The following is an 11246-nucleotide window of genomic DNA, read 5'->3' as shown; positions in this document are numbered from 1 at the left end:
CAAACCGCATTCCTCGAGAAAGTTGCGGCGCGCATCGCATGCATGCATCCAAGCAGTAGTAGTACGTCAGGATTATCTGCGAGCACGTTAATGAAAAGACGTCCGTCCGTTCGCAAATGCACACGCTGTGATGAGGCCGGCAGGAAGGATGACGTTTTAAGAGGCATAGAGAAACACGCGTTGACTCCCGATGATTAATGTGACGTTATATTGTCCGTTATGCCTAAATCACGGACATGCCAGTAACGCGTTTTACACGACGTAATAAAGAATAAACCTTAATGAGTAAATGATGAGCAAGCGGATGCATCTGGCATAAATACCTGTCAGATGTATTGTATTTTATATGAATGTTACCTCTTATTAGATAAATGCTATCTCTGGTGAGAAGAATAGAAAGTATTTGTATTTTTAACAGGTTTAGACGTCTGACGAGTAAAACCTTTGAATTTGCGAATATTTTGTTTTGGAATCATTTATTTATCAGCAAATAATAGATCAATAATCTCTTAAGTATAGAGCTTGATTATTATAATACTTGAAAGTCTATTGCTACGTAACACAGACAAAGAGAGAAGAGGAGATATACAAAGAAAACTGGAGGAGTACATTAATTTTGCTCAAATAAGACAGACTTATATAATTAAAAAATTCTTTATGGCTCCCATTGCTTTTCTGCCGAGATATGAAATAATCTTTTATTTGATGAAAAATGTTCGTGGCAGCTCCGCGCTAATCTCGACTTGATCATATTCTTCCGAGGCTTGTAACAAAATTAAACGTGAAACGGGTACGAAGAAAACCATGATGAAGACGGCGAAAGCCCCGCCATCGTATCGCTAGCGACTACATGGGCGCGTATCTTCTCTCTCGCTGCGAGTTTGCTGAATACGCAGCACGTATACGATGCCATCGCCATCGCTTCATCCCGGTTTTCCGCGGGACGGGACGTGATAAATGTTCCGGCACTGACATCAGAAAAATATACTCTCGTTTCTTCAACGCTCGGTGCTCCGGCGCCGCGGCGTGCCCCTTATCTCGCGGCTTGAGACCGACTCTCTGAGAAATGGCTTGTTTTAAAAAAAAGCGGCCACGGTCGGATTTTTATATCGACTGTTTACATCTATTTCGCCTAATCTTAACGTTGACCGCATGTGGATGTTAAACGCGCGAGCGTCGGCAACAGGACTACGTGATAAGCGCGAACACGGGGTAAATAAGTGCGTATTTCAATGCCAGTGTCTTTAATGTATACATTTTTATATGCAATTATTTATACAAATGCGTTAGTAAGTACAGAAAATAAAAACAATTGCAGGTTCGTGTATCATTAATGTGAGTACAATTATATGCAGTCTGCCCGCTTTATAAGTCACTTGTCGCTTAGTTATCCGTAGAGTACGGAAGTTTGTGAAATTTTACGAGGAGTTTTTTTAAGCTGAAGTGCATTATGGGTGGTTATTTTTACGTTTGCCATTTATTAAACTAAAGAGAATCTCTTCTACTTTTTTATTATTAGCGTCATTATCATTATACAAGAAAGAGGCAATTATTTAATTTTAAACAACATATTTGACATTTATAAAGTAAAACTTCAAAAATTTTTGCACTCTAAAACTCTACAAACCATTTTGCTTTTCAATGTTAACATATATATATTTTTGTTGTACAACTTTCTTTTAATATTACCAATTGTGCAAAATCTTATATTTATAATGCTTAATTTATTCACATTTATCTTATCCAATATTATCCAGAATAACACATGATACGATATGAAATGGTAATAAATTAGAGTCATTTTTTTCATCACAGTCGTCACAGTTAAAATCTCGATTTTCAACTTGTTTTAACATTCGCAATTATATTCCTAGACACGTATTTTATTATACACTCTAACATCTAGAGTAAGTATACGTAAAATGCTATTATCTATTCGGGATCGATTTTGCTCAAGGGTATATAACAATATTTTAAATAATTTGTTTACGTAAAAAAAACAAACATTATATACAAATCTAAATAACAAAAAAAATGGTAGAAATAAGATATTATTAAGCGTTCATGTAATGTGCGAGCACCACGCCTTTCGAGTACGTATACCTGTCACATGATAACAGGGTCCGAAAAGCGAAGTCATCTATGAACACGGACAAATCTTTTCACGAAAAATATCGTACTACATTCTTAAAATAAGAACAACGATAACATCACTTTGATGATTCGTCCTCGCGAATATACAGTCTAACAATCCGACCAGCATTACAAACATTATTAACTAGATTAAAAATTTGTGGGTGTAACACATAATGGTTAAGTATATATAAAGATAAATGCTCAAACGGAGATATTTTTTTCTTATTTTTTTAGTCTACTTTGGATTTAAAAAACACAATAAAATAAAAATAAATATACAGGATGTTACGTATGTAATGTACACACTATTACAATTGTTTCCCTTTTGATATTAAATATTTTGGTAATAAAGTTTAAATTAAAATGCTATTTCACTAATTAATTTATTATAAATTTTTAATTTCTGATATTTATTTGTTTAATGTACAAAAATTATTAAATTTTAAATTTTAAAATTTTAATTATTTAATTTTTAATTGTTAATAATTCAGAACTTTAATTCTTTAAGCTGAATATAAATTATTTAAGCTTTAGTTAAATTTACGAAACAGAGAAAGCGCGTTGGAACATCCTGTATATTTATCGTCTCTGTAAAAAATCAGTTTTTATATATTTGGGGATTTACTTTCTTCTTAAAAATAATTGGATTACTTTTCTTAACAAACGGCAGTTGGAAGATTATTTAAAAGGTCGGAAATGTGCAAATGCGAAATATCATGAGAAACGTTGCCATATATCATGGCTGAGAGCACAGTTTCTTTTTAATCTATTTTGGACCGTGAAATTATTCCGCGAATGGTCACACGTTTCACGATGTCCGCGTTAAGTAAAATTCGCCGTTTGCAAGTAAAATATACTCGTGTCGGGCATAATTTTTGTGAAAAAATGGCAAAAATAGTCTGATTTTTTAAGTGCTATCGCATACGCGATTAAAACGGACTAGAGCGTGTTTCTAAGACGAAAAGAGGCAGTCGCTGAATAATTTAAAAATGAAACTCACTACCGATTCCAAGAACTTGATAGCCTGGATAACCACAAGCGCATGTAATACCAAAATAAGTATTTCTATCTTATACATATGCTGCAACCTCTCCATTAACGCGTAGTAAATACGTCTGTATGCTCGAGTACTGAATTCGCTCAGTCTTTCCATCGTATGATGCAGCTTAACGTGTTCGCTACATAAATACCGCTCTGTAAATATAAATTAATTAAATTATTTAGAGAAAACACATATTTTTTCTGATTAATTGATTGTGATAAAGTTGTCGCATAATTTTATATACATATGTTATGTAAAATTGACTGCAATTCGCAGGAGCTTACATTTATGACTTTATCTTAGAGAGAGCGTGCCTTTTTCAATTATCACATATTTTGTATGTGCGACAACTTTTTCTTTAAAGTTACACTTTTCTTATATATTCCACTTTAAATAAGAAACAAATTTTACTAGGTAGATTTATTTTTAAATCCGTTACGTAAAAACAAAATGTGCACATTACCTGTATCAGTGTGAATTTCCTCTTCCGGAGGAGGTAGATACTTGTCCAACATAACTTCAGCAAAATCAGTAGTATTGTCAACAGTCTTTAAAATATTGATACCAGTTTCAGTGGACATGACCTTGTCGGCTTGTTGCCAGCTGTAGATACGTAAGTAATGAACCTTGTAATAAGTAAGTAACGTCATAACCCTTACTCTCTGCTTGGTTTCCTGCTTTAAATCGGTAAAAGTTTTAACTGCAGGACGGAGACGTTCAGATACCATAGACTTGGTGCGATTTAATATCTAGAGAAAAGGAAGAATATATAAAAAAGTGAATATATTTTAATATAAATCTGAAATCAAATAAAGTAATTAGAAATCCATATTATGGATAAAAATTTATGTTTGTATGTATCACCTGTTTGGGTTCTTCTTTAATTATCGGTAGATTAACTTCGACGAAATCGATGCCCTGACACAGTGTTTTATCCAGCGTATAAATTGGTTTCTCCATCAATCGAGCAACTGGCAGGGACTTCTCTATCATCGTATTCACCACACTCTCAACAGTGTCGAAGGCCCAATTCACAAATGTGTTTGTGCCTTTTACACGTTCGTATACCTCTGTAGATTTATCCCACAAGTAGTTCACGCTGGGTATTTTACGTGCGCGATCGACAGCTTGAATTCGATAAGACTGATCCGAGAATTCCGTATCCATGGCTGTAATTGAATAGAGATCTCCTTTTCATGGATAAAACGAATAACCTCTTGGTTCCTGTGACTGCACAGTCTGTGAAAAGATATTAAAGTTATTCTAACAGCAATTGAATTCTTAGTAAAACAATTTTAATAAAACCAGCAAGATGAAATTTCGTGAGAAACTGACTATATAAATAATTGAATTGAATATTTTTCAACAAACTCCTTTACTTCAGGAAATACATGAGGAGACGGAGAACGACGCAAGTGCGTTGTAACTTTTAAAAGTATAAATTGTGTACATAAATTATTGACGTAGAATGCAAATGAACAAAAGGATAAATAATTTATGAACGTAGAAGCAATTGTTCTTTACTCCGATACTTAACACTCAATGAGACATTCTTTACCATCGGCATTACATCATAAGAGTCGGATCATTATTACATTAGGCACCCCATGACTTAATAACAAATATTTAGATTCCATTAGCGCATTCCTCTTATACATGAATTGCAATTTAAACAGGACATACACGGCGTTCGCGAAGCAAAAATACGTTTAAACACACTGAGCAAGAACTAATAAATGATTGGAGCACAAAGCATCAGCGAGCGCAGTAGGAATGCGCGCGGCTTACTACGTCTCATTGTTCGCTGAGTTCGCTCCGATCGATGGAAACGTGCGAGCCAGTATAGTTATAGACATGTAGTACGTACATACGCGTCTCAAGATCAATGCCACGGCCGTGAATTGACAAGGTGGTCCGACCGATACGTGATATGATAAAGCGAAACCGTTGACACTTACTCGACGCGTTCGTCGCGACTGGACGCCAGCAGGCCTGCTGCCCTATGGCAACTATGGCTTTGTATTCCTCCTTCTTTGTTACTCTTTCTTTCTTTTATTCTCTTCTCTCACTGTCCCTCTCCACAAGCATCGGAGCCTTTGTACCTTGATCCCTGACTCATTTCACTACGAAATTTGTTTATCCGGACGATTGCGAGTTCAATTATTTATACACTCTTACGTAGTAGCAAATAATTTGCTCCGTTTGCTGTCATTTTTCATCACCCGGTATTGAGCGGAAATATGGTCGTCACGAGATGCCACGAGATTACGCCGCTACTGTCAAGTTCTCGATAGTTGTCTCATTTCGGAGCGTGCGTCGGTAACATGAAGACTGAGACAGTCTATAAATATTGATCGAAATGAGTTTCTAAATAAAAATTTTCTTAAATTTGGTTAAATTTTATAAAATTTGCTGAAATCTTATTTTTTTCAATTTAATAATTTTTACATTTAATTAAAATTTAAAATTATTATTTAATATTTTATTATTTGCATAAACATTATTTAAATCCAATGAACTAATTAAAAATATATGTATAAAAGTAAATGAAAAACAAATAACACATAAAAAAGTTATTGTACTAATTTTGGTCTTTTTCTTAATATTTTTATTAGAAAATATAAAATATATCAGTTTTATCGCCTTTCTGAAATTATATGAAAAATATAGAAATATATGTAAAGGGAAGAGGGTGGTAACTACGTACGATATAGATCTTCCTTTTTATCATATTGGATGAAATAATCTTTAGGAAATGATCGTTATATAGTTCATTCTTTAACTTTGTTTAAAAAAATTAAACTTTTCAAATTCAATTCTTTCTTTTTAGATCAATGAGGATAATTAATAATACAAGAAACATTTTCTCCAAAATTATATTTTAGCATGCATCTACATAATACTTTATAAAATATATATTTAACATTTATTTCTCACAGAGTAAGTAGTTTGTAATTCATCGTCATATGTTTTGTATAATGTTCGAAAATTTATATGTTAAGCATATTCGTACACTTAAGCGTAGGAAATGTACCAATACCTGGACACGTACCTGTGTCAGTTTACTTCAATTCATCAATTTACTTTTTATATGTTTATTTTTTATACTTTTTTACTTTGTAAAAATTATCTGATAAACTAGGTTCAAAATAACTTAATGTTTAATAAAAACGAAATATTCACATTTATTTATAGATGCTCGAATTAAAAACATTACTTCTTTGTATCGACATATTTTTCATTTTTAATAGTGCTTTCGTTAAAAAAAATTATTAAAAAGTCTTACCAAAAATTTTTATACAATATTTTCAACTTTGATACAAATTCAAATTTTTTATAACGCTTTAATTCTCGTATTTTTCGTATTTTACGTTTTTTTTTTTAAATACTTTCCTTCATAGTGCGTAACAAATTAATTAAATTATGCTCGATTTAAACGCGTATGAACTCATCAAACAAATAAAGCGTCTTTAAACTTTCGGTTTATTTTTTCTCCTCGTCCTTGTTCTCTGTCGGGCTGTTGGTTTTCTTCTCATCCGTCTGTTTCTGCCCAAGGTTCAAATATTGCGTAAGATGGAGAATTTCCACCACGCTGGATATGTACGTTGCTACGTCTTCCTTTTTTACTGTCTTCAATTGCGCGGAAACCGAATGGTAAACACGATTAGCGGTTTTCGATGACAGCTGACCAATCGTTTGTACCGCGTGAAGCACTTTGTTCTCATCCGCGGAGACGGGACCTGTAATAACATCATCATCATCATCATCATCATCATTAAAACGATGCCAGTCAGTTAATCAATATAATACGGAAGCTAATGAAATTTCCGAGAACGTACTTGGCGCATTTTCTTCTCCTTCGACCGGTGGGAAGTAATGGTCCAATAAACGATTGACGAGCACGCTGGTATTGTCAACGCCTTGTACAGCCATGTTGCCGTATTGCGTGCTTAGGAGCTCGTTCGCTTTAGTTATACTGATCTCTTTCAGCGTAGATGCCTGTTGCGTGGCTGATTCCTTTGCCGTGTTAAGTTTCTCGATGGTAGGCTGTAGGGAGCTGTTCATAACCGCTTTGGCGGCGTCGTATATCTGTCAAATGCCAGGAAACCATTAATTTCTTCTCATCAACTTCACAATTAATTAAACAAGTGGTACATAACTCAGATTATTTCAAATTGTTTATCTTTACTATTTATTTAATTTGTATATTATATTAATTGTATTTTGTTAACATTTAAAAAAAATTTAGAAGCATAATAAAATTAAATTTTAATAGCCAGGGGAAAATTAATTTGTAAATAAATTTGGAAAAAAAAGAAATTTTTCTAAGTTTAAATACACTCAGATTTTGCGTAGTTACCCCACTGTTCGGGGACTGAAAGAAGGCAGGTTTCCTTTAGCGTTTACCTGCTGAGGTGGTTTCTTCACGATCGGAACTTTTTGTTCGACTATGTCCAATCCTTCGCATAGCTTCTGATCGACGGCATTGATCTGTCCTTCGAATTTCTTGGCCAAGGGTGCAGCAAGCGGTACGGCCGTAGCGGTCGCATGCTGCAGCCCTGCCTCGGCATAGCTCAGAGCCCAATTTACCAGATGATGAGAAGCCTTAACGTAAGAATATGTAGATCCCGTCTTCTCAATCGCCGAATGGACCACCGGAATGTTTTTCACTCGATTTAGCGCCTCGAGGCGAGGAACATCGGTGGCGGAGTTTGCTGTTGCCTTATTTGCGTCGGTCATTCTCTCTGCACCAAACGAAATAAAATTTAAAATTGACACTCATAACGCTTATTTCGAAAATGGCATATGTCAAACTTGGCATTCTTTGTCAATAAAAATACATTGTATTAAAATATATTTATATCTAATATGTGCGATTTAAATATATGTACTTTTTCAAATTTATAATACAAATTTCAAGATTTATGCCATTTTTATGAATACATATAAATACATTGATACAACAATGCGACATAAATAAAAATTATAATAAGCTGCGATCTCACGTTAACAGTGCGTGATGATATTATGCGGATTTAAATTAGATTCGTGGCAACGCTGAGTTATTTGTGCTACACTCTTTACAATTTTACGTAAGTGGCTGTATGACGATAATTATGTGTATCGCTCAATTGTGCACGTATACTCGTATATTTCAGAGATAAATGCGTACGATGTGGCAAGCAAATATTTTTCAAGAGATCTTTGTACCTTCGGTAGCCGGTGAATCAAACTCGTCATTTATCTCGTTATCTAATTATGTGTCAAGCCAGACGCGTATACTTTGATACCGTTGTGTATATATATATAGCTCAAAGATCAAACTTCCTCCATTTTTTCCTAGTAAATCTAACATATGTGCGATTGGCAAATTAAAAAAAAAAAAAAAAAAAAAGAAGAAGACAAAAGAAAACATAACGGTGAATAAAATCATTGTGATACATGTAGATTGTAGTATGTATGATACGTATGTACATATAAATGTTCAGTTTGGTGTTTCATACATTTATCTACGGCATGTGTAAAACAATGCCGCAAAAAGAAAATGTAAAATATAAAGCAAAATCAAATATTTAGATTTTTATTACACGAACTAATATACTCAACTGATCATTAGATTATGAGTGTAATACATGACTCATCCGCTGGAACAGACGAGGAAATAGTAAACTATTCTTTGTTGCTATTGCGTCGCTATTGTATGAAATGCACATAGTATAACGTTTGGAAATAATGCTCTCTTTGTATTTCACATCCTTTTTAAAATATCGCTTTTATAATGAAAGAGACTTGATTTTATACCTTTCTTGTAATAATTCAATTTTATTAATTTAATTAAATTAATTAATGTAGTCTAATAATTTCTTTATATAATTATCTTTTTAACAATCTAATTTAAAATATCGTTTTTACATTATAAAATTAATTATTTCAGATTATCTTTAACAATGAATTATTACTACGCAGTTTCTCTTTAATACACCGCGAGAATAAGAGTGCTAATTCTATGTACGGGGATAATCCATAACACAAACTTTCTCTTGTCCCAGAAGACTATTGATGTTCCTTATGAAATATTTACTTTAGCTAGGTTACGTTATAACGTACAACTCTGTGTTTACCCGACGTGAAACCGTACCTAACATTCCAAATACAGATCAACACAATATTATAGTAAATTATTATTACATGAATATAAATTATTGTATATAATGCATATGTATATAAGCTCACATTAGTTGTTCAATAAGTATTTAAAATGCTAAAAATTATTTGTTAATACAATTATAATTACTGAAATTTATTAAACTTAATTAATATAAAATGCCAGTTTTTATTCACAGTGGTGGTCATGTTAAAAGATATAATTTTAACATAGAGGATAACACAATAGTACCGGTTATACTTTCTTGCAATATAAATTATACTAAATATAAATACTTATTTGTATTATTTCAGCAAAATGTATTATTTTACATAATATAAATTTAAAAATTGATATCTTATCAATTTTAATGTTTTCTTATTTCACTTTATTTTAATATATACTTACATTTGTATATAACTTGCTGAGGAAAATTACTTGATAGTCAGATCTAGATGCGTACAACTGATTTACACGAGACGCCGGGTAAGACTGTCGTTATATCTGTGTTGAAACCGGTAACCTATGGGGGAACGTCATTAAGTGGGGAGACCGGCACAGTACCGTCAGTCAGACGGGCGTCAGATACCCTCCTTTAAAAAGGAAGGTAGAAATATAAATAATTTTACACTCGTTTTGTTTGCAAAGAGAAATTTTATTTTAATCACAAGAACGTGAAACAATGAGAGATAGATATTATTTTATACTTTTATAATTAGTGGAATAAAATTATTCAATTTTATTATAAAAATCTTAGGAAAGCAATTGATGATAAGATTTCTTCGATTTATGTTATGTACATATTTTTTTTATACCTGATATGCTCGATTTAATTATAATTTGGAAAATCACTTAATTTTTTATATATTATTTTTTATTTTAATTATTTGTTATTTAGTCATTCAATATTTCAAAGTAACAAAAGCAATCTCTTAATTTATGTATAAATTTTAAACAATGTTTCTTGAATAAAGAGACTCGTTTTCGAAAGATTATTTTAATGTTTCATTTAAAATAATTCTTGTAATTTTTATTACACGTTGTTACATCGTATTATAGTTTGATTTCATCATACGATAGTTTATCTGGGGGTCAATCATGTATTAATGTGGAACGTGGAAAATGAAATGTTTTATATGACTATCTCTTTCTATTTAACATCAATAGAAAGAGAGATTTTTCATTTTTCACGTTTCCACCCTAGGGGAAAAGATTCATGATTGACCCCCTGATGTGTCTTTACTTTAGGTTCCACGTAACACGAGTACGTCTGTGGTCCCATTTATGCTTCTGCGCAGTGAGGAAAGAGAAGGTCTCGTAACATCCGTGACGTGGCGGTCATACACTTCTTTTCTACGTACTTCTATAAATATACGTGGAGAGCGAATGAACAGTCCACGAAGTTGACCCTACGGCGAAAAATGATAATTGGAAATAATGTTGATGCCGTTTGATGAATCATGAATCTGACGCAACTTTTTATAATGTTCGAGATATTTGTCTGTCATGCTCACCCTATTCCTGTGGCTTCATTGTTCATTAGCTTCATTAGTTCAAGAAATTTTATCATGCGCGATAGTATATGACCGAGAAATGTGAAGAATTATGATCATTTATTGCAATAAGGAATAATCGCAATGAGTATATGTATGGTATATATATATGTATGATTATTTCGATAAGTTCCTATTGTTCATTCATATTGTTCTAGGTAACATGATAAAGAGCAGAAATAAATTGTCTCTTCAATAAATATTACAGACTTAAGAGAAATAATAAAAGTAGTAAAGTATTTTCTATTAAATGTCGAATTTATCATTTCCAAGCTTAAATTTCGTCAAATTTTAATAAATAAATGTTTATAAAATTATAAAATAGTATAATTTAAATAGTAATAATAAAACACTATTGCATTTTTACCTA

The 11246-nt window shown here is 32.4% G+C and overlaps 2 protein-coding genes across 7 annotated transcripts; both read right to left on the bottom strand.

Moving 5' to 3' along the window:
- Positions 1–1239: 1239 nt before the first annotated feature.
- On the bottom strand, positions 1240–5456 carry LOC143898020 (lipid storage droplets surface-binding protein 2-like). 5 transcript variants are annotated; one of them, XM_077407034.1, is made up of 4 exons: positions 5046–5456; positions 4043–4417; positions 3642–3927; positions 1240–3330 (listed from the first exon to the last, which is right to left on the bottom strand). In XM_077407034.1, exons 2-4 carry the CDS (start codon positions 4343–4345, stop codon positions 3089–3091), a joined length of 831 nt encoding a protein of 276 aa, XP_077263160.1. In that variant the 5' UTR covers positions 4346–4417; positions 5046–5456; the 3' UTR covers positions 1240–3088. The 5 variants fall into 5 exon arrangements, with proteins under 5 accessions (XP_077263160.1, XP_077263159.1, XP_077263158.1 ...); XM_077407033.1 differs by having other exon boundaries at positions 5050–5456; XM_077407032.1 differs by having other exon boundaries at positions 5137–5456.
- A 584-nt stretch (positions 5457–6040) lies between these two features.
- LOC143898019 (lipid storage droplets surface-binding protein 2-like) lies at positions 6041–9862 on the bottom strand. Of its 2 annotated transcripts, none has more exons than XM_077407030.1 (4): positions 9732–9862; positions 7586–7923; positions 7018–7267; positions 6041–6918 (listed from the first exon to the last, which is right to left on the bottom strand). In XM_077407030.1, the coding sequence occupies exons 2-4, from the start codon at positions 7916–7918 to the stop codon at positions 6662–6664; spliced, it is 840 nt and encodes a 279-aa protein (XP_077263156.1). In that variant the 5' UTR covers positions 7919–7923; positions 9732–9862; the 3' UTR covers positions 6041–6661. The 2 variants fall into 2 exon arrangements, with proteins under 2 accessions (XP_077263156.1, XP_077263155.1); XM_077407029.1 differs by lacking the exon at positions 9732–9862 and adding an exon at positions 8786–8823.
- Positions 9863–11246: the final 1384 nt, after the last annotated feature.

The sequence above is a fragment of the Temnothorax americanus genome, unplaced genomic scaffold (genome assembly GCF_048541705.1).
Source record: "Temnothorax americanus isolate GAGA-0224 unplaced genomic scaffold, ASM4854170v1 Scaffold22, whole genome shotgun sequence".
Taxonomy (NCBI): domain Eukaryota; kingdom Metazoa; phylum Arthropoda; class Insecta; order Hymenoptera; family Formicidae; genus Temnothorax; species Temnothorax americanus.
This window is presented reverse-complemented; position numbering and strand designations above follow the sequence as displayed.

What these genes read in the sequence shown, in the direction of transcription:
- LOC143898019 (XM_077407029.1), bottom strand. Translation starts at nt 8,813, where the DNA reads ATGTATTACACTCATAATCTAATGATCA. An exon ending in CACTCATAATCTAATGATCA is followed by an intron (nt 7,924 to 8,785) that starts GTTGAGTATATT and finishes CGTTTGGTGCAG; the next exon opens with AGAGAATGACCGACGCAAAT. An exon ending in TGAAGAAACCACCTCAGCAG is followed by an intron (nt 7,268 to 7,585) that starts GTAAACGCTAAA and finishes GGCATTTGACAG; the next exon opens with ATATACGACGCCGCCAAAGC.
- LOC143898020 (XM_077407034.1), bottom strand. Translation starts at nt 4,345, where the DNA reads ATGGATACGGAATTCTCGGATCAGTCTTATCGAATTCAAGCTGTCGAT. An exon ending in TTAAAGAAGAACCCAAACAG is followed by an intron (nt 3,928 to 4,042) that starts GTGATACATACA and finishes CCTTTTCTCTAG; the next exon opens with ATATTAAATCGCACCAAGTC. An exon ending in GGAAATTCACACTGATACAG is followed by an intron (nt 3,331 to 3,641) that starts GTAATGTGCACA and finishes TTATATTTACAG; the next exon opens with AGCGGTATTTATGTAGCGAA.